The 20,004-nt window shown below is 29.4% G+C and overlaps 3 protein-coding genes and 2 long non-coding RNA genes across 16 annotated transcripts; 3 read left to right on the top strand and 2 right to left on the bottom strand.

The window, feature by feature from the left end:
• Positions 1-279: 279 nt before the first annotated feature.
• On the bottom strand, positions 280-4,364 carry LOC141528251 (uncharacterized). Its single transcript, XM_074244205.1, has 7 exons — positions 4,231-4,364; positions 3,924-4,047; positions 2,755-2,880; positions 1,835-2,111; positions 1,567-1,769; positions 769-900; positions 280-530 (listed from the first exon to the last, which is right to left on the bottom strand). The coding sequence occupies exons 2-7, from the start codon at positions 4,017-4,019 to the stop codon at positions 399-401; spliced, it is 966 nt and encodes a 321-aa protein (XP_074100306.1). The 5' UTR covers positions 4,020-4,047; positions 4,231-4,364; the 3' UTR covers positions 280-398.
• Positions 1,639-9,758, top strand: LOC141528409 (uncharacterized). Of its 5 annotated transcripts, none has more exons than XR_012479373.1 (9): positions 1,639-1,779; positions 2,933-3,144; positions 4,089-4,147; positions 4,233-5,018; positions 5,114-5,229; positions 6,698-7,010; positions 8,586-8,635; positions 9,313-9,511; positions 9,622-9,758. It is a non-coding gene; the product is annotated as an uncharacterized LOC141528409 (long non-coding RNA). The 5 variants fall into 5 exon arrangements; XR_012479371.1 differs by having other exon boundaries at positions 4,030-4,147; positions 4,233-4,443; XR_012479369.1 differs by having other exon boundaries at positions 4,030-4,147.
• LOC141528117 (uncharacterized) lies at positions 4,254-15,216 on the bottom strand. 2 transcript variants are annotated; one of them, XM_074243998.1, is made up of 14 exons: positions 12,745-15,216; positions 11,595-11,747; positions 11,439-11,507; positions 11,294-11,368; positions 10,822-10,944; positions 10,668-10,730; positions 10,416-10,484; positions 10,162-10,311; positions 10,004-10,096; positions 9,602-9,940; positions 9,323-9,521; positions 6,533-6,604; positions 5,868-6,334; positions 4,254-4,391 (listed from the first exon to the last, which is right to left on the bottom strand). In XM_074243998.1, the coding sequence occupies exons 1-12, from the start codon at positions 13,711-13,713 to the stop codon at positions 6,534-6,536; spliced, it is 2,373 nt and encodes a 790-aa protein (XP_074100099.1). In that variant the 5' UTR covers positions 13,714-15,216; the 3' UTR covers positions 4,254-4,391; positions 5,868-6,334; position 6,533. The 2 variants fall into 2 exon arrangements, with proteins under 2 accessions (XP_074100099.1, XP_074100109.1); XM_074244008.1 differs by lacking the exons at positions 4,254-4,391; positions 5,868-6,334; positions 6,533-6,604 and adding an exon at positions 6,703-6,827.
• Positions 10,344-11,439, top strand: LOC141528432 (uncharacterized). Its single transcript, XR_012479375.1, has 3 exons — positions 10,344-10,593; positions 10,800-11,005; positions 11,308-11,439. It is a non-coding gene; the product is annotated as an uncharacterized LOC141528432 (long non-coding RNA).
• Positions 11,605-19,836, top strand: LOC141528358 (uncharacterized). Of its 7 annotated transcripts, none has more exons than XR_012479361.1 (8): positions 11,605-11,757; positions 16,036-16,079; positions 16,149-16,272; positions 16,417-16,520; positions 16,818-16,916; positions 17,276-17,585; positions 17,832-18,065; positions 18,526-18,665. XR_012479361.1 is itself a non-coding variant. In XM_074244397.1 (7 exons), the coding sequence occupies exons 3-7, from the start codon at positions 16,440-16,442 to the stop codon at positions 19,427-19,429; spliced, it is 627 nt and encodes a 208-aa protein (XP_074100498.1). In that variant the 5' UTR covers positions 11,607-11,757; positions 16,036-16,079; positions 16,149-16,439; the 3' UTR covers positions 19,430-19,836. The 7 variants fall into 7 exon arrangements, 2 of the variants coding, with proteins under 2 accessions (XP_074100506.1, XP_074100498.1); XR_012479359.1 differs by having other exon boundaries at positions 16,348-16,520; XR_012479356.1 differs by having other exon boundaries at positions 16,149-16,520.
• Positions 19,837-20,004: the final 168 nt, after the last annotated feature.

The following is a 20,004-nucleotide window of genomic DNA, read 5'->3' as shown; positions in this document are numbered from 1 at the left end:
ATATTAATATTAATAATTATAATAATATTCATAATAACAGTTTACTAGATTTGTAATCAAAGTTTTTGTTACTCACGTGTTACATGCTCCGCGAACTCCATCAAGCCTACTGCTCCCTTTTCAGAGTACCGATCTCGGCTAGGTGGATGGAAAGTACCGAGACCTGTAACCCGGACTTTGATTCGTCAGATGGCGACACAGTTAATTATTTATTAACATATTATTATTAACAATTATAATTTTATTTTTCAGATATAAATTTAAAAAAAGCAAGCGGGGTTTTATAAATTTTATAAATCAACTATTTATTTAAATAACATTACATTGAGCTATTGAACCTGAACTCGGAGATCCGATCCATGATTTTGAATCATGAAAAAATAATTATTTATTGAGCTTTATTTTATTTCGTTGAGCGATTGCCTTTTTTTGTAGCTTTCTTTGTCGGACGGCAGGCCCTTGATTGCGAAAGCACCACGGAAGAGTGGCTTGAGCACCTCCAGGACATTTTCTGTTCTATGAGCAGAGTTCTAAAAAAATTGGTAAATTTATTTTATTATTATTTTGATAAAAAAAGTAATTTTTTATGAAAATGAAGTTAGCTGACGTTTTTAATTTTTTTTTTTTTAAATAATTTTTCAATAAAAAAAATATTCTAAAAATTTTTAAATGTCGGCTAACTTAATTTTCATCTGCTAACTTCAGTGTCATAATTTTTTAGGATTTCTTCTTTAACACAACCTATTTATTTAGAACAATGTGACTTACGAGGATAAAATCACCGATCAATTTACTGATATTCGTCACCAAGGTAAATCCGGCTCCAAAAGCTTTTGAAGGGACCTCCAGTGACACTTTGTTCCTATCAAATATTGGGGTGTCATCAGTAGTCGTCGAGACCTACCATTAAAAAAAAAAAAAAAAAAAAAAAAAATTCATTTCTTCTTTCAATAAAATTACAGAGATCTGAAGATTAATAATAATAATTATCAGAAATTATTATCTGGCTTAATTATCTAAGCTGTTAATAAAATCAGTGCTTTCATAGCTTAAAAAATCAAATTGTGCAGTAAAACCCAAAAAAAGTAACCCTCAAAAAAATGGAACAGGAACAAGGGAAGTAAAGGAACTTAGTAAAAAGAAAAAGCACTACTAATTTTCACTCACATAATTATTATTATAATAAATCATTACTTAACAATTTATATATAATTATTACTCAATAACAATTATATATTTATATTTAATATTATAGTTATAATTATTAATAATGTATAAACGTTTTTTTTATTTGTTTTCATATAAAATCTGCTATTTACATCAAGTGCCAGGGTAAAAAAACATTTCACCAAGACACTAGTAATTTACAAAGAAGATAAATGCATGGCAAATTACAATACAATATACAGAACAGGAAGAAAAAAAACAATATGAAATGGCGCTAAAAGCTCGAAGCGGTTCTGCGGTTCCGAACCCACAGCGCCATCTAGATATTTGGTGTTACGGATTGAGTATTATCTGTGAAGTTAATTAATTAACCAGCAGCGGCTATTTTGAATATCCTACCCCGCCACCAATGCTCGGGAAATCGCCGATTGAAATTCCCGTTCCTGAACTCGAACCTTCGGAACTTTCCTTTTCATCTTGGGAACCGCCACTCAGTCCTAGTCCTCCAAGACCGCTGCTGCTGCTTCCGCTGAGGCTGGTTACCAAGCTCAAGATACTGCCCAGGCCACCTCCGGAACCGCCGCCGTCTCCTCCGGAACCACCTGAAGAAAGGTTAGGTCAGTTCCAGGAACAAGTGAGGAATTATTTGGGAATAGTAGTAGTTTACCTGACAATCCGCCGGAAAGTGAACTCAGTGGCGCTAGTTTAGAGGTCACTGCGCCTATTAAGCCCTGAGATTTAGTGGAAATAAATGTCGTGGCGCTGTTTATCAAAGGACCAATACCCGCAGTGCTAGCTTGGATTTTTTTACCAACAATATCGCTTATAAATTCTTTTGTCGCTGATTGTTTCGGGTCTATTCCGTATATGGCGTTTTTTGCTTTGTTAGCTTCATCTAAGGCGCCAAGGGCTTTTGTTTTGGCGTCTAAAAATGAATCTAATTTCTGAAAAATTAAGAATTTTATTTTTTTAATTTTTATTTTAAAATTAAATAGCAGAAAAAAATTTATTAAATTATTTTTATTGATATTAAGAGGATTTTTTTTATAAATTGAAATTATAGAAAGAAATTTAAAACAAATTTGCAATTTTAATTATTTATCTTAAAATTTATTAATTTTTTTCAATTTATAAAAATAACTAAAACGTTTATTAATTTATAAATTGAAAAAAAAAAATTTTTTTTAAAAACAAAATGTGACTAAATTTTTTTCTGAAAAAATTTGAAGGAACTTTATGGAACTTTTAATTACAAGGCTTCAGTAGTCCAATCTATTAATCCTGATCCATAAAAAAAAAAAAACTGATCTGATAAAAACAAAATAATCTATTCGATTTTTCCTCCATTGAAATAAAAATTGTGAAATTTTTATAATCATGCGTTTCGCTTGCCAATGACTTGATTACCGAGAAAGTCCTATAAGTAGGTTTTAAAAAATAACAAATTTAATGCTTTATGATCTTCAATACACATCTTAATACCGTACTAGGCACGCTCAGAGCTTTCCTAACTCAATAACGCGGTTATAATGTTTATGATAACCCTAATGGCTCGATAAAAGTATAAATAAATAAGTAAATACTTACTCCAAATACAAAGTTGATAATACCATTGGAAACTCCCAATTTAATGACACCTATTTTTCTCTTTTCTCTGTCTCCGTGCGGCTCCTCGTCCAGCGCCTGCTCGTTTTCGTTCTGAAACACATACACCTAAAGAAAATATTAATTAATTTAAAAAAATTAATTTTTTTATTTGTTTCAGAAGCAGTTAATTTTGAAAAAGCATGCAGAAAAAATTTTTGAAAATACTTGCACTAAAACTCTTGAGAATTTTATTAACTTAAGGAGTTATTTAACTATAATCAATATTAAGAGTACCTTGACACTATTTCTTCACATATTTAAATAAAAAACGTCAAGTTTACGTATAAACATTTGTATAAAACGCTTAATTGATCATTACTCATTCAGAAAGTAAGTAAAATATTTTACATAATAATCATAGCTATTAATTTTCGAAAAGTTTAGTTTGAAAAACATTTTTTTTTATTTCGGTAAATTAATATCAGTTTGAAAGTATTAAGCTGACAAAACTTTTAATTTTACAGACTACTTTTACTTGTAATTCTTATCGATTTTATAGAGACTTTTAATAATTGCAATAATTTTGATATTAAATATGTTGAAATGCGCTTGTAATTTTATTAGATCTTTTAAACTTATTATTAATTTTATTAACAAACGTTTTATGTCTAAATCAAATTTTTATCAATTTTTTTTTTTTGTCTAAAATTTAAGAAATAATTATATTTGAAAATTTATTTTTAATTTAATATTTCTTTTTATAAATTAATTTATAAAAATAAAATTAAAAAAAATAATCCCAAGCTTTAAACTTTAAAATAATAATTTTGTTTTTAAAGAAAAAAATTTTTCTGTAAATAAAAATATTAATTTACCAAAACTAATAAATATAAATTGTTTAAAAATTCCAGTAGATAATAAAATAAAAATTAAAATCACGTGGACATCATACATTGTAGGAAACGTACGGCAGTTCGAAAGGTGGACCAAACATACTTTCACTCTCAACTCGCTCTTTAATGCTCGTTGGGTATAACTCTCGTTACATCCGATCGGTATAATAGCAAAATAATTATTAACAAAAATCCGTGGCACGTGGCATTGCAACAATGCAAAAAAAAAAAAAAAAATATTTCTTCATAACAATAATTAAAAATATAATTACTCACTTCATTTAAAGGACTTAGATCATCAGTTTCTCTTTTAAAGACAGGACTGCATTTAACGAGACTGACAGCAATAAGTCCGATAATAATTAATTTCATTTTTCCTCAGAATTCAATATAAAATCACCTGGAAAAAAAAAATAATCAATTAATTAAATCATTGCGTAGGATTCAGTCCTTGAAAAATCGGCTGGAGAATGTAACCATTAAAGGGCATTTAATTTATTGCAAGTAAAAAAATTAATTATTAATTATTTAGATAGTATTTAATTTAGATAGATTTTTAATTAAAAAATTAATTATTACTTACAGGTGAAGAAAGTGCAGCTGAATCGCGAACTTGCCGGAGAGTTCGATGCGTGCCAGACGAGGTGCGAGACTCGTTTGCGGTCGACGTCGAACAGACCCGGTGAGATGGCCTGAGTCGTTACAAGGGGATTGGATATGATAGGAATAGTATTATATCGTTCGCTGAAGAAAAAGATCCTCGTTCAGTATAATATAAAGTATATTATACCTCTGCGTAAGTATGTCTGTATATTGGTACTTACACACATATGTAATGTGTGTGAGTGTGTTTACCAGTTCTAGGTTCAATAAATTTATTGATTGAAGGCCGTATCAATAATATAATATTTATAATATAAATTTGAATAATACAAGAGTTGCTTAATAGCGATAGAGGAGATGAAGAAGGCTCATAGATTAAAAGTCGAGATTTTATGGGAGATCGTCGAGCCGACACGACACAAGACAGAAGATAGAATGTGATATTGCTTTTGCCGCGGGTTTTAATAACCGCCTGGATGAAGAAATTAAGAAGGAGATGGTTTGCCTTAGGCTTCTTTTTATTATTATTAAATTAATAAAATCTTTGTTTTAACTACAGACCTTAGCTAGCTCTAGCTAGCTAGGTCTAGGCTATTATTTTCGCTTAGGTTTTATTTTAAATCGTGTAGGTTCAACTAGTACACCAGATTGCGCAATTGCAATTTATTTATTTATTTATTTATTTAGTTTTTATAAATATGGTTTTATGTTTTCGTTTGTTTTATTTCACGGAGTATTATGCGGATTATGTATGACAATTTATATTGTGTAAGAGATATGTTGACAGACGTTCTAGTATTTTAGTATTATGGTCTTTGAATAAGTTACCTTTTTTTTTTTTTTTTTTTTTTTTTTTTTTTTAGTTATTAATGCCGAGCACGGTTCATCGTGGAAAGGATCAAGGATTGTTGTAGTTGCATAATTATCAGACGAAAATACGCTATGAGTGATTGGAAATTTTTTTTGGGAAAATTTAGAGGTTGAAATTAATTTTTTTTTTATTTTTGCAATTTTTACATAAATTAGATTATTAATTTTTTTTTTTTTTATTAAATTAATTTTTACTTTTGATCATTTTAAAAATTATTAAAAAAATTTTTTTAACCAATATTTGAACTTAAATTTTTTTTTTAAATATTACTAAAATAAATTAATCATTTTAAAACATTTTTTTATGCTTTAAATTAAAAATTAAATTTTCCAAATTTTTTGACAAAAATAAATAATTAAAAAAATTTTTTTATTTAAATCTAAGCACAATAATTCATTATCGATAAAACTGATTGATTAGTGGTGCCTCCATATAAAAGCATAGAGCAAATTGATAGCAAACTCGCGCGGTAACTTTCCAGAAAAAAAAAAAGTAATAATAAAACAAACGATAACAATAAAATAAAAATACATAAAATGAAGGTAGAGAAGGAGAAGCTTGAACTAAGCGAAAGCAACTTATTTTTAAATTTCAACTTTCCAATAAGTTTTTAAAAAAATGATACTCTTATATTACAAGAGCAAGGATTAAGATTCAGGATCTAGGACACTTTGCCGATAATCTTACATAAGACAATAGGAAATACCATATAAGTATACATACAAATACTGAAAATCATTTCTTACCTCACGGGATTTTCCACTGGTTGGTTCGCTAATTTATTATCACTTCTTATTCAATATCAATTTTACAGCCTGCACACGTTTGTCTTATAAATTATATATAATTTTTATTTTTATTATATTACACTTAATTAAACTTTGAAAATTTTTTTTATTTGTTAATTTAAATTTTATCTACTGTGTACGCACAACACACATGTTTGACACTCGCTCTAAGACTGCCGTTGAATAAAGAAAGTGGAAATTCGATAGCCGGAAATACTATCAAGTAAAAGACGTCATTGGCAAATCATAAGATTAAAAAGTAACCCAACGAATAAATCAACTACAGTTTATAATATCTATTATAAAATTATCTGAGTTATTATTTAAATTGCATAAATATTAATTAAAGATGCGTGTAAATATATTTTTGAAATTGCGCAAAAGAGAGCGTGATCAATCAATCGTGGTTTATTTTTATTTCCCAGCTACAGAAGTAATAATAATAATAATTATTAAAGATATAATATAATAGTTCATTTCATAATAGCGTTTAATTATCGCAATAAAAAAAATTAATTAACAGCACCGACAAATTTATAAATATTTTTAGTTTTAATATTTTTTACATAACACGTGCGAGTGTGTAGTCTGTTACGATGCATAATATAATACTTTTTATTTACCTCATCTGTTGACGATCCAAGTACTTTCTCCGATTAAATGCTTCTGATTAGTCTCAATTGATTCGATTAAGTCTGAAAAGTATTTATTTATATTATAAATTAAGTAATGTAACACTATTGATTAATCCTCTGTATGATTTAATCACTACCTTTCACCTTTTTCAGAAAAGAAATTACCTAGTGTACTTTAGGACCAGGCACATCATCTTCTTCTTGATTTTTTAAGCTACAAGTGTCCTGGTGTGGTAGATGCAAATAGAAAGTTCCTGATATCAGGTCGGCTTATGCAATTTGCCTACATGAATATTAATTAAAGCTATTGAGCGTGCAACGATTAAATAGAAAAAACAAATAAATAAATGGATGTAGGATGCCCAAGACCTTCGACCTTGTCGAGTTACCAACGACCTTACTGAGTTATGTCGACCTTTCACTTGTCTATCCAAGTCATCCTTTAGATCCCAGATGGTATAAAAAGGTTAGTTAACTTATTTGGCTTATCTATTATGATCATTTTATTTTTTATAATTATTTATTATTTTATTCCAAAGATTTTTCTTTGATGATTTATTGAAGAAGTAATTAATTTATCATTTTATTAATGAACTTTGTACTTAACGCAGATTCTAGATCACATTCTTGGATTATTTTTTATAAAATTGACCTGAATCTTGAGAAAAAATTCAGTTTTTAAATTTTTAATTAAATAATTGATTTAATATTTTAAATTTTTTATTGAAGAAAATTAAATTTAATAGAAATGTTTTAAATTAAGTTATAAAAATAAATTTTTAGCAAAAAAATAGAATAAAGTCTTGTTAGTTTTATGGAGCGAGTAATAAAACAAAGTATAATGTAAAGTAATAATATTTAATATGGTAATGTTAACAAGTGATTTTCTAATCCTAGTGCCCAAAGGTGTTTTCAGTTTATGATATCGCACTGATATTGTGCATGCGTGAGCCGCGTTCTAGTTATTACAGTTATGATCTCGCAATCTCGGCTGGGTATAAGCCACAGAAGCCTTTCAATGTCCGTCTGAAGTGTATTATATTATATTATATGTACATACACGTGGATGTAAAGTAGCTTGCTTGGTACATTACAAGGTATTATTGCATCGAGAAAAAGCTGCCGAGATTTTATAATTGATGCAAGTCAATGACCCGGGATTGAGACCCGGATTGCTACAGAATTTAGAGAAAGGAATTATATTTTGATTATTTTTTTTTTATTATTAATAATGCTGACCGGTCAAGTAAAAATTTTTCCCTTTCAATTTTTATTTAAAAAAAAAAAAAAAAAAAAATCAATTTTTATTTTATTAAAACTAAAATATAAAAATCGGTAATTTCAAAATATCTTCAAAGAGTAACACACTTATTAATTTAATTACTGCCATTAATATAATTATTAAATTTTTTAATAAAAAAAATAATCAAAGACTCGGGGAATTTTTTACATTAAAGAATAAATATTCATGAAAGAATAATAAATAATTCGCAAAAAATAACGAGGTCAGTGAATCGTCTCTAGTTCTCCTTCAAAGACAGACGCACGATTATTATTACATATTAATATATTTAACCTCAAGCCATTAGATGGATGATTCGCGATCTTCGGTTTCGAAATTACGATATTACGATAGAGAATTGAGTGCCAATAGATAGGACTGCATAATTAAAATTAAAACCCAGTAAAAAGCAATTTCTAAATAATAAAAATAAGACATAACTAACGAATAACTAACAAAATCAGCATATCTGCCGAATTAATGGCGTGTTCAGATAAATTACCACCGTCTAGATGTCATTTATGTATTTAAATATTAATCTATTGCACAATATAATTTTAATGCAAATAAATTAACAGCTTTCACGTGTGATGAACAGATCTCAAATTTTACAACCCGTAATTTATTTTTTTCTATTCATTTATTATAATTTATTTATTTTTTTTTTTTATTTTTATTGCGAAAGATGTTTACTCAGAGATAATATAATTTCGCAATTTATTAATATTTTTGCTAATAATAAATATTTTTTATTTTCAGATTCAGATTGTTAATTGAGTGGCGAACCAAAGAGATGTTTGTTCCACTTAGTAAGATTAAATATTAATTATAATTGATTTAAAATATAAATTTGGTGGGATTAAAAATTACCGATTGTTTAAAAGCAATAAAACAATAAATATTTAGCGACGTGGTGAGTTAAAAGAAAGTATAATGGCTTGATAAATATTAAATAAATATGTCCGTGAGAAAGTCAAAAGATCAAGAATCAAGATGCTGTTGATGAAAGTGATAGCAATATTTATTTTATTTACTTTATTACTCAAAATATTTATTATTTTTTCATTATTTTAAATTATAGAGATATATATATATATATAATGTATAATAAATTATAAATAGTGTGTAAAGTATATTATACATGCAGTATAAGATTAACACGTAACATGTTGATAAACGTAATGATAGGCGTGGTTGAGAATCTATTGCTCGGAAGTGATACCAACGAATGCAAGATACATAAGAGTTTGCCTAATGTACCACCGAGTTACCATTACTCTTATTCTTATTATTACAATCACTACTTCCGTGTCACCCAGACACGGTATGTTACTTCACACGTCAGTGGTCACGCGACACATTCTGTTACATATATTTACATTTAATTCAATTCTAAGAATCGATTTTTTCTTTTGTAAAATATTTCATTTAATTTTAGATTTTTTAATTTTAAAAAAATTATCTAAATTTTTTTATTTAATTTCAGGACAACTAACCAGAAGCTTGGCCATAGTGACCTGTTGGCGGCCCGTAAGAAGGAGCTGGTGGAGAATCGCTGGATGATGAAGAAGCTCCTACGATTCCAAAGACTGCGTTGATTACTGTAGACACCAGGGAAATTCCACTTCCTAGAAGCTCCTTTACTGTGTTTCCTATTAAGCTCAGAGGATTTACTGTATTTGCAGGTACTCCGTACTAAAACAAAATTTTTTATTAACATCTTAATTTTTTATTAAAAATTGCAACTAATTAATTTTTGATAAAGAAGATATTACATTTCCATGATTATTCGCAGCAGCTGGAACTAATCCTGTGTACTGATTATAAGGATAAGGACCCGGTGGAGTAGGACCAGGCCTGAATTGTTGAGTTTGACCCGCAGGTCGCGACGGAGCCGCGAATTGTTGGTACTGAGGCCGGAACTGCTGCTGCTGCTGCTGCTGCTGCTGGGGATAGTTTGAAGCTGATTGTTGGTACTGCGGATAGTTAGAAGTAGATTGCTGATTATGAGGGTACTGTGGGGGTTGTTGATGCTGATATTGCGGAGGAGGAGATACATAAGGTCTGACTGTTGATCCTATATTTACTGTCGCTGCTTGATTGTTTGGTCGTCTCTATAATTTTTAAAAATATTTTTAAATAAATTATTGTCGAATTTATTAAAAAATAAATCTTACAATAATAAAGGGACTATTTAAAGGCGGTCCTGGTGATGGTCTTCCAGGAAAAATAACATTGTCATTTATTGAAGAAGCTGGTCTTTGAAGATTCTAAAAATAAAATCAATGAATTAATTATTAAAAATTAATTAATAAAAAAAAAAAAAAATACTTACAGCACCGTAAGGTTGAACTTCAGGATGATGAGCATTAGAATCAGAAGAGCCGCCACTCAATCCTGCGCTAGTTCCTGAGATTACTCCCGTCAAGACAGCTCCAACAAGAGCTCCAACATCTAATCCTCCCGGCAGACCGGGTTTTAATTCCTAAAAATCCGTGGAATAATAAAAAAATTAAAATCTATCAATTAAAGGATAAAAGTCTGGCTTTTTAAAAGCTTAAGACAGATTAAATAATAATAAAAGTCAACCCGTAATAGAGCGGCGGTTGTTCCGGCGATTACTATGGCAAGAGGAGACATCCCGCTGGGCTCTTGTGGCTGAAAAATATAATAATACAGTATTCTAATGCCACTTGTTTAAATACTATCATAAAAATGTCGCTATAAAATTATAAAAGAGTGATATTGGAGTTTATTGTTATGGCAGGTAAATTTTATACTTTGATAGTTTAGATCTTGAGCAATCATTTATTATTTTATAGATACTTGTGGATTTATTACCGTACTAAGAGGTCCTGTGATTGCCGCAAGCAATGCACCCAAAGAAGATCCTTCGGTCGGAGGCTAAAATTATTTTAATTATTTTTTTTAATGAGTTATCTTTTTTCTTTTTTTTTTTTTTTTTTTTTTTAGTGAGATTTTATATTTTATTTACATTGCTGATTGCTCGCACGAGGGGTCCGATTACCGGGGCGAGTACTGGCCCGATAAATGGCGCTAGGAGACTGAATATTGGTCCGATTAATGCGCCAAGATCTATTCCTTGGCCATCTGGTCCCTGAAATTATTAAAGAAGAATTTTTTTTTTTTCAATATTAAAAGAAGAAATAAAAATTTAGGTAATATATCATTAAATTTATATTTTAAAAAGTTTATTTTTTTTTTTTTTTAATTAATTTTTTATCAAAAATTTTTTGAGCAAAAAAATTGATTTTTTTTATCAGTTTGTTAAATAAAAAATAATTATTTTGGGAAGTAAAGTAGTAAAATAATAGTAGTAATAATAATAATAATTAAATAAATTTTTTACAACTTTTACATTCTAAATTCTTGAACTTCCTAAAAAAATTATCTAAAATTACGTTACTTTCACTAGCATTGGCAAGTTCATCATAACTTATACTCACATTAACAATTTTAGTAACCACAGGAATGATCATATCAATTAATTCCTTCGCTCCGCCGTTCCCGTCTTCATCAGGCTGTAATCCAAAATAAATATAATCATTAGAATAATTATCAGAATTATGCATGGGATAATGACCAAGTTACCTCGGAAAGACCTGCAAGAATTGGAATACCAGCTTGAAGAATTTCAATTAAATCTGCGTCGCTCTCAGGCTGCAAATGCAATTAATAAATTAATCAATCAATCAATCAACAGAAAGTGTGAGAATAAATAATGAAAATGATTTATCATCGACTTACATCACTGAGATCTTCGAGAATGGGCAGCGCAAGGGGCAGCAAGTCTGCAACGGAGCCCAGAGATCCTCCGTCTTCTTCCTCTTCGTCATCATCCAGCTCATTTTCAAACTCTTGCCGCTGAAAGGAATCTTCGCTCGACGGCTTGGGAGGCACCTACAACACAGTAAGTCTAAACTATAACATCAATATAATGAAAAGAAAGTATGAGTTGTGACTAGTGATAATATTATTTAATCAACCGGGACAGCTTCGGGTCTATAATAAAGAAAATCTTTATTGTATGTAGAATGCGGCCCGCATTACGTATGCATGAGTGCCGTCTAAAGTCTAATGGCTCGTTGCATAATTTGCGCTTCTGCCCTCAGTCTTCTTGATTGATCTTCCTTGAGTAATGGATCAATAACTTCTATGTCAACGTTCAAATTATAAATTGAAAGTTTTCTTTGGAAATTATTATAGACTAGGAAGACTATTTTTTTTTAATTTATATAATTTAGATTTGGAATTTTAAATTAGAAATATTTTACGTCTTTATTATAAAGATTAAAATTATTTTTTTTTTTTTTTTTGAACTATTTTACTTTTAAAAAATAGAAGAAAACTTGGATTTTTAATTTGAAATTTTTTTATTATTTAAATTGTTATTTTTATGGAAGTTTTAAGATAAATTGAAAATATTTTTAATAATTTAATATCTATACAATCTAAAATAAAATTATTTGAATTTTTTTACTTTAAAATAAAAAAGAAAAAAACTTGGATTTTTAATTTGAAATTTTTTAACTGTTAATTTTAAGATTGAAAATATTTCTAGTAATTTTTATATCATTAATTTTTGCAAAAAACTTTAAACTCTAACTTACTTAAAAATCACCAAAATATTTTAACTTTAAATTAAATTTACAATTTAAAATACATCCCAAATTAGCCCTATAATCTTCTAACAATTTTCAACTCCAAAATTTCGACTAATTAAAACTCCAAGTAATCAATAAATCCAAAAAAATAATCAGGTATAGAAAAAAAAATTCCAAAAACTCCATAATAATCTTAAAAATCTTTATTTATTCAACATTATTCAATACAATTCAACTTATCTTCTTCTTATTTACTAAACAACCAACAAACTTAATACAAATCATAAACTTACTTCGCCAAACGCAATGGGTGGTCTCAAAGGTTCTTCCCTGGGCCTTTTGGACTTGGTCCCAGCAGTAGTAGTAGCAGCTCCTTCAATCCTGTGCTTACCAGGCCTCCTGGTCAAGCCTAGAGCCTCGAGCAAGTCTCCAAGAACGGCGATTTGCCTCTTGCGAGCACTCTCTTTCTTCTTCCCATCATTCTTAACATTCGCCGAGACTTCAACTTCTTTCTTCGCATGAGACTCATCTTGCTCATCTGAATCCTCTTTCTGAATAATTTCTTCATCTCTAGTTATCGTGATGAACGCCTCAAAAGGAATCGCAAAAGGAACAGCCCCCGAGTCTGCATTTTTCGAGTCATTTCTCTCAATGGAGCTTCTGTTCTCAATCTTCACGACTCTTGGAGCCGGAGTGGTGGTAGTTGTCGTCGTAGTGATTTCCTGACGGATGTTCTGGAAGTAGTTCTTCCTTACGTCGAACCCAGCAGTGGGCAGCGCGTACCTGCTACCCAAATCTCCGACAAAAAGCGGCAAATAAGCGTCGGCATTGATGACCGGAGGGAAGACATCATTCCCGTAAGGGAACCAGGGATTTTCAAACCCTGGAACTTGAAGACTCCTGGTGATAGGCAGCTTCTGGACGTTCTTATCAGTTTCTTCTTCTGGTTTGAGCACCATTTTGCTCTCGCTGACTTGGCTAACTTGCGGCTTGCTCTCCGAGTTCTTCTGGTCAGCAACCGCTGAAGAATCCGCAGCCAGTGTGATGTCAATTCTTGAGGCCATTGTCTGCATCGCGTTCTTCACCCACGCGACCAAATCTTCCATTGAAGTTATCTTTACTGGCAATTTTATCTCGACGTACTTGGAGCCCGTTCTTTGGTCCTTTTCATGCGTCCTGCTGATGTTAGCAGGCACTGCCGTTACCAATAGCACATTTACTGTCACTAACAAAAACACCCACTTAAATTTCAGCCAATTCATTTTATTTTTTTTTTTTTTTGTTAATCCCAAGGCACAATGCTAGTACTTTCAAAATCAAACAGTGTCTGAAAGTGGTGGATTTTTTCCTCGGGTTTTATATCAATCTGGTATCGATTGACGGATAGAGGTGGCTAATAAGGACCTTTGGGTCTTCCTAGAACATCACGCTTGAAAACGCTTATTTTCCATTTACCAACGTAACATACAACCCAGAGATTGTACAACTACTTCCGTCGTCATATTTCACTGGTTTCACTGATGTTATGTTTTGTTATATATTATATTGTAGCGATATGTTGATGGACAATTCGTTTACGGAAATGAACGACATTTTTAGTTTTTTTAATTAATCATTTATTGGCGATTCTTTTACGATGGTTTTTTTTTTTTTTTTTTTTTTTTTTTTTTTTTTTGTAAAAGATTTTAATGAAGTTAATCATGAGAATGTTGCGAGTATATTTTACGTTATTTAATTTGTCACACAATTGTCAACTGGGTTTTGCTTGCGTTTAAATGACTGTGACTAATTGGTCTGGTTGGATAGTTACTCAACTGACAGTCACAATTTTCCTGTTCATCATAGTAAAATAGGATTAATTGTGTGAGTTTCGCGTTCGACAATTTGTTTATTATATGAAATTTTTTAGCTTAGCAATCATTTGTCGATGAATCATCTTCTTTGTAATTGAGAATTTAGTGAAGAAACATAAGTATAAATATTCAAATTTTTTTTTAATAATTTTATAAATTCTAATTTTAATTTCATTAATTTTCTTCTTACTAAAAATTAATATTAATTATCAGAAGAGATGAAACATTTCCTGGTGATCTGATACGTAAGATCGTATTATGATTAATAATCAATTGACATGATATTTCCTGCAACCATTATTTTTAAAAACATATATTTATAATAATAATTATAACATTAAATAACAACCACATAATTTCCTTATTAACTCGTTAAAAAGTGTTGTATAATTGCGTGAAGAAAAATTATATCAAATAAAACGGGCAATCATGAGCGTTTAGAACAACTACTTGCATAAATTAATCGATTTGAAATAAAAACCCAATGACACCACTGATACTACATTAATTACGATATCACATCTTTCGTAATATCTCATACTAGCGATAACTGATTTCTTCATAAATCTTTTGGTTTTTTTCCTTGCTTGAGGTTATAGTGAGGTCTATAGTAAGTGGCGCCGCTTGTACTCTGGTGACAGTTGAGTAAATCACAGCTGACATATCCTTGGTCCTCGTAAATCGCTCCCGAAATGAGATTCACTGATCCAAAAACAAAATAAGTCAATCCTTCGCAAAATTAATAGCTTCTTTAGTTTGTTCTGATAGAGAATAAATTAATCTGATATATTGTTGAATTTATCCTTTGAATACTAAGCAGCTGCAAGGTCGACAACAATCTCAACAGTTATTTTTAAACTTTAGAGCTAATAATTGTAATTATCCTGCATTAGAAACTTATCAATCTCAGTTATTATTTTTATATTCTTCTTTGTATTAACTATAGCCGGCTTTCTCATTTTTAACCTAAAAATTAGAATAGATGTTTTTGTTCTGCAAAGTGCTCTGAGAAACAGGAAGATCACAATTTTAGTGCACGCAAAGTAACATTAAATGACAAATGATTGACTCTGTAATTATTTTTTCCAATTGCGCGAATTTTACATACATTGTATTTAATAATAATTACACGAACCTTGATTTTTATTAATTTTTTCTAATCTTTTTTTTTGCACTTTGTATTCTAACATTTTATTTTATTTTTTTTTTTTTTTTTTTTTGTTTTTATGAAATAAATAACAAATTTATTTTCATAAAACTAAAATTAGCATAATATTAAATTATAACAAAAAAAACATTTTAAAAAATCTCATATGTAATTTTTTAAATTTTTTAGATGTGAAATTTTTTCAATTAATTTTTTCAATAAAAAAAATTCTAAAAATTTTTAAATGTCGGCTAACTTTATTGTCATAAATTAGCAGACAACTGACAATGTTTAAAATCTTTTTTATTCATAAAATAATTACAAAAAAATTAAAAAACAAAATTGCACATGTAAAAAATTAATAAACTGCTAACTTAGATGTTATATAAAATAAACATAACCTAAATAAGTGAAGAATTTTGATTAGTGATTTTTTCAACAATAAAAATTTTTTTACCGCAAAGCCTCGATCCATTTAATAGAAAAAAAAAAATGAATCTGCAATTGCGGATAAGTATAAACAATTTATAATCGGTATATATTAATTATTAATGATACCCTGTTTTATATTTATGTTCTTTTAGGAATGTCGATATGGCGTAAAAGTGGTCCTTTTAAAATAAAAAGTGTAAGTGTTTACTGTTTTATATTTTTATTTAGTATCTAAGTCTTGAAATGTTCCTTTCTTCCTTCTCAGATCTGGAGTCAAAGCTGCTGTTGATATACCGTATAGTAGAGGTGGTGGTTAAAGACTCCTCCTGCTAATAAAAGCCGCTCACTAGGCGCCTTTACATACAAACAGTGACAGACAGCCAGAGCACGTGAGTTTCATTACACTAACTGTTAATTAATTAACCATTTATTTATTTAAAAATTAAACAAAAAATTATTAACAGAATATTCGGCAATATTTAATTTAAAATTCACAAAAATTGTTTTAATTTATCTCGAAATTTAAATAACAGTGAGTGAATAAAAGTGAGTGGCCATGAGGCTGTTTATGCTAATTCCGTGTCTAATTGTTGCGGTTAATTGCCACCCTTTGGCGCGGGATGACTACAACTCCCAGGTAAGCCTAATTTTCAGTGAAATATTATTCTAAGATAATGGTTTAATTTTATTTAATTGATAGTGAGATTTAAATCATAGCATATTAGTGTCATATACTTTCACTTGCGTTAAATACGTTTGCTGGACACTTTCTTCCATAGACTCTTCGCAGTGGAAAGTAAGCCCAGCATCTTTATGATTCTTTATTCTTTTTTATGACCTAGTTTGTAATTTACATGTTTTATTGCTTGGAAACTGGAATTTTATAAATTATTATTATTTATACTTGTTTCTCTAATTTTCGTTTTCTTTTTAGGCATCTGGTTTGGCGTTGATTGAGGAGAATAATGATGCTGCCCTGAGGAGTAAGAGAACTGTTGGTGTTTTAAGACAGTTTTTCCCCGAAATTACTGAGGTAATATTTCTTAAACTAATAATAAAATAATTAAAAATTGAATTTAGCCAACATATTTTTCAATAAACAATTTATTATAAAGTAGTAATTTTTTTTTTTTTATGCTCCAAAAAATAATAAATGTTTGCTAAATTCAATTTAATTTAAATTTAGACTTCAGGGTTGTAATTTATTTATTTATTCTTTTTACTAATATTTAAATTTTAGAATAAAATTTCTAATTTATAAAAAAATACCAAATTAATTTTTATTAACCATATTTTTGTATTAATAATTTTACAACCCTGGTAAAAGATAATTGTCCTTAAAATAATGTAAAAAAAAAATAGCTTATAAGTAGATATAATAAAAAATTTTAGATGATTGATAATATAGTCAACAAGATAGTCTCCGAGGTGATAAAAGTAGTGGGTCCAACCGTAATACAGGACGTACTTGGCGGAAACCGAGGACAGAATAACGGAAATTCAAAAACAGAAAGCGAAGGCAGTGAAGTAACAATAGAAGTGCCTGCGGATTTCTTCAAAGACTCCGAAAGCGATTCTGACGTAGCGGACATTAATAACAAGGATAATTTTGGTAAAGTTAATATCCCGTTGCCGACCTTCGAGACCAACCAAGAGACCGGCCAGGGAATCGGCAATGTGGAGGAAGGACTTACCACTGAAGGTCGAGTTCAGTTAAATTATCTAGATCACTACACGGCATCGGTCATTAAAGAGTCATTACTTTTTCTCTACTTATTTTTTCTATCACCTCGGAGAACCTGTGTTTAACAACTAAGCCATTATTAACCATCTGAAGCTATGCAGATTCAGTGTCATTTTGTGTTTTGTGTATTAACTTTTTTTATTTTTTTATTTTTTATCATCAGCTCACTCTTTATTATTTACTAATATTAAGTTTTGATTTTAGAACCAACGGGAACTCCATCAGGATATGGATATAGCCGAGTCAGAGAACAAGGAAATAAGAGTGGCGTTCGACGATTCAGATCTCGCGACAAACGAAGCTGGAGCGGATCTCGCTTCTCTGGACAATATCGAAATCGGGGACGACGAGAATCGGAACAAAAGATATAGTGGCGGAAATGGAGAGTCTGGAGGCAGTGGCGGGGGCTCTGGAAATTTTATTTTTGATATTATTCGAGTAAGAATTATTTATTAAAGGGATTTTTAATTTTTTTATAAGTAAATTATTTTATTTTGTTAAAGACATTTTATATAAAAGATATTTTTTCTGAAGCTATAGTTTCTAAAGAACAGAAAAATACCTCAAGCGTTAATTACAATAAAAAAAAAATTAATTAAAAAATTCCACTTGTGAAAATTAAATTAAATTATCAGTGGAAATTTTTAAAATAATTTTTTTTATTGTAAGTAATTTTTTATAAAAATTTAAAAATGCAAACATCTAAAAATTTTTTAAATTATAAGGGCAATTTTTTAAAAATATTTTTTAAAAACGTCGGCTAACTTTAGTATTATAATTATAAATAAATTTTATAAAAAAAAAATTTGGATTATTTCTTCTTTAAAAAGTGAAATTTTTTAAGTTTATATTTTTTTGTAATTAAAAATGTATTAATAATAATTTTTTTTTTTTTCAGTTAATCGCAGGCAGTGGATCATCATCAACACCAAGTGAAAATAATCATGGAAAACACGAACCCGATGAAGCAGTTCCCGGACCAGCGACACGATTTTTAGTGATCGCAAACCGAGGGATTGCGAATCTGATCCAAGATCTTATTCTCGTAAGTTTCGCAACCCGGTTGATTGAATTAGTTAATTTTATAATAAAATAATTTAATTAATACAATGATACTCTGTCAATAGTTTCGCAATAGATTATGATATATTTAGAAATTTCGCTCGCGGGTATAATTATAAAGAACGATCTAATTTGAAATTCATGATTAGATTCCTCGTGCGGTGACATATTTTTAATTATGTATAAAATTTAGTCTCGGTATTTCCTATAATTTTTTTTTTTTGTCTTGTAATTACTAAATTATAAATTAATATATAGAATTGTTGAGTCTGAACAACCGGGTCGACAGCCGTTCTACATATATTAAGTGAATTGTGAAATGACGGTAGGTCGAATCGATCGATGGAAAGCAAAAATGTTGCCGTACAGACTTTCTCTATTAAATAGCGTCTGAATTGTGTATGACCACCAGTACCGATCTTGGGAGTGCGTTACGCAATAAGGCTAGTCTCCAGTTAGAGTTTAGGTGGGTCGAGAGTGGGAGACAGGGGGTAGCGTTTATACGTGATAATGATAACAGATATTAATTAAATCTATGAGTAAGAATCAAATGAAAGTGAGTAACTGTGAGGTAATTTATGATTATATTTATATACTAATAATATATTTTAGGAGACATATATTAACATAAAAAAAATTTGACCAAAAAAATTAAAAAAAAATTTATTTTTCAGCGTATTGCGGCTACGAGCGAGCGATTCGTCAACTTCAAAGCGCGACTGATTACTTCGATTATCTGAGGAAATCTAGAAGCTGTTGTTAGGCAGCTAAACCGGATTAAAAATAGATAATATTTTTTTTACTGATGGATCTACTGTCAGATCGCAGGTACGACGTTGACTGCTCCTCCTCGTCCCTTGTTCCTGGGATCTCCTGCCGTCTTAGTCCATCGCTTATAAATAAATACAATTGATTAGCTTAATAAATGACAATTAAATGCCTGCCATTTTTTATACGATTATAAACTACAGAAAATATGTTAGAAAGATAAGAGATTGAATAATGTACATATATGGAAATTCACACGTCACTGCCTTTCTCTTCTTTATTTTTTTTAACTGACTTTTATGGCTATGACCTCTGAGTTTCGTTGATATCATTTTTTAATTATTAATTAATTAAATTTATTCTTTGAATATATGCTCAATATTTTATTATATTATTTTATGTTATATTTTATATATATATTTTTTTTTGTTGATTTATATAAATTTTATTTTTTATATTTGCCATCGGGAATTTTCCGAAGACATAGATTGTATTATAATAAATGGATGGTTTTTATTTTATTTTATTGTAATATATACATTTTTAT

The sequence above is a fragment of the Cotesia typhae genome, unplaced genomic scaffold (assembly GCF_013202065.1).
Source record: "Cotesia typhae breed Kobodo isofemale line unplaced genomic scaffold, CoteBio_Ctyphae contig_11, whole genome shotgun sequence".
NCBI lineage: Eukaryota > Metazoa > Arthropoda > Insecta > Hymenoptera > Braconidae > Cotesia > Cotesia typhae.
This window is presented reverse-complemented; position numbering and strand designations above follow the sequence as displayed.

What these genes read in the sequence shown, in the direction of transcription:
- LOC141528251 (XM_074244205.1), bottom strand. Translation starts at nt 4,019, where the DNA reads ATGAAATTAATTATTATCGGACTTATTGCTGTCAGTCTCGTTAAATGC. An exon ending in TTATCAACTTTGTATTTGGA is followed by an intron (nt 2,112 to 2,754) that starts GTAAGTATTTAC and finishes TTAATTTTTCAG; the next exon opens with AAATTAGATTCATTTTTAGA. An exon ending in TGATCGGTGATTTTATCCTC is followed by an intron (nt 531 to 768) that starts GTAAGTCACATT and finishes CAATTTTTTTAG; the next exon opens with AACTCTGCTCATAGAACAGA.
- LOC141528117 (XM_074243998.1), bottom strand. Translation starts at nt 13,713, where the DNA reads ATGAATTGGCTGAAATTTAAGTGGGTGTTTTTGTTAGTGACAGTAAAT. An exon ending in TGGTTACTAAAATTGTTAAT is followed by an intron (nt 10,945 to 11,293) that starts GTGAGTATAAGT and finishes TAATAATTTCAG; the next exon opens with GGACCAGATGGCCAAGGAAT. An exon ending in TCGTGCGAGCAATCAGCAAT is followed by an intron (nt 10,731 to 10,821) that starts GTAAATAAAATA and finishes AAATAATTTTAG; the next exon opens with CCTCCGACCGAAGGATCTTC.
- LOC141528358 (XM_074244397.1), top strand. Translation starts at nt 16,440, where the DNA reads ATGAGGCTGTTTATGCTAATTCCGTGTCTAATTGTTGCGGTTAATTGC. An exon ending in GGGATGACTACAACTCCCAG is followed by an intron (nt 16,521 to 16,817) that starts GTAAGCCTAATT and finishes TTTTCTTTTTAG; the next exon opens with GCATCTGGTTTGGCGTTGAT. An exon ending in TGATCCAAGATCTTATTCTC is followed by an intron (nt 18,673 to 19,363) that starts GTAAGTTTCGCA and finishes TTTATTTTTCAG; the next exon opens with CGTATTGCGGCTACGAGCGA.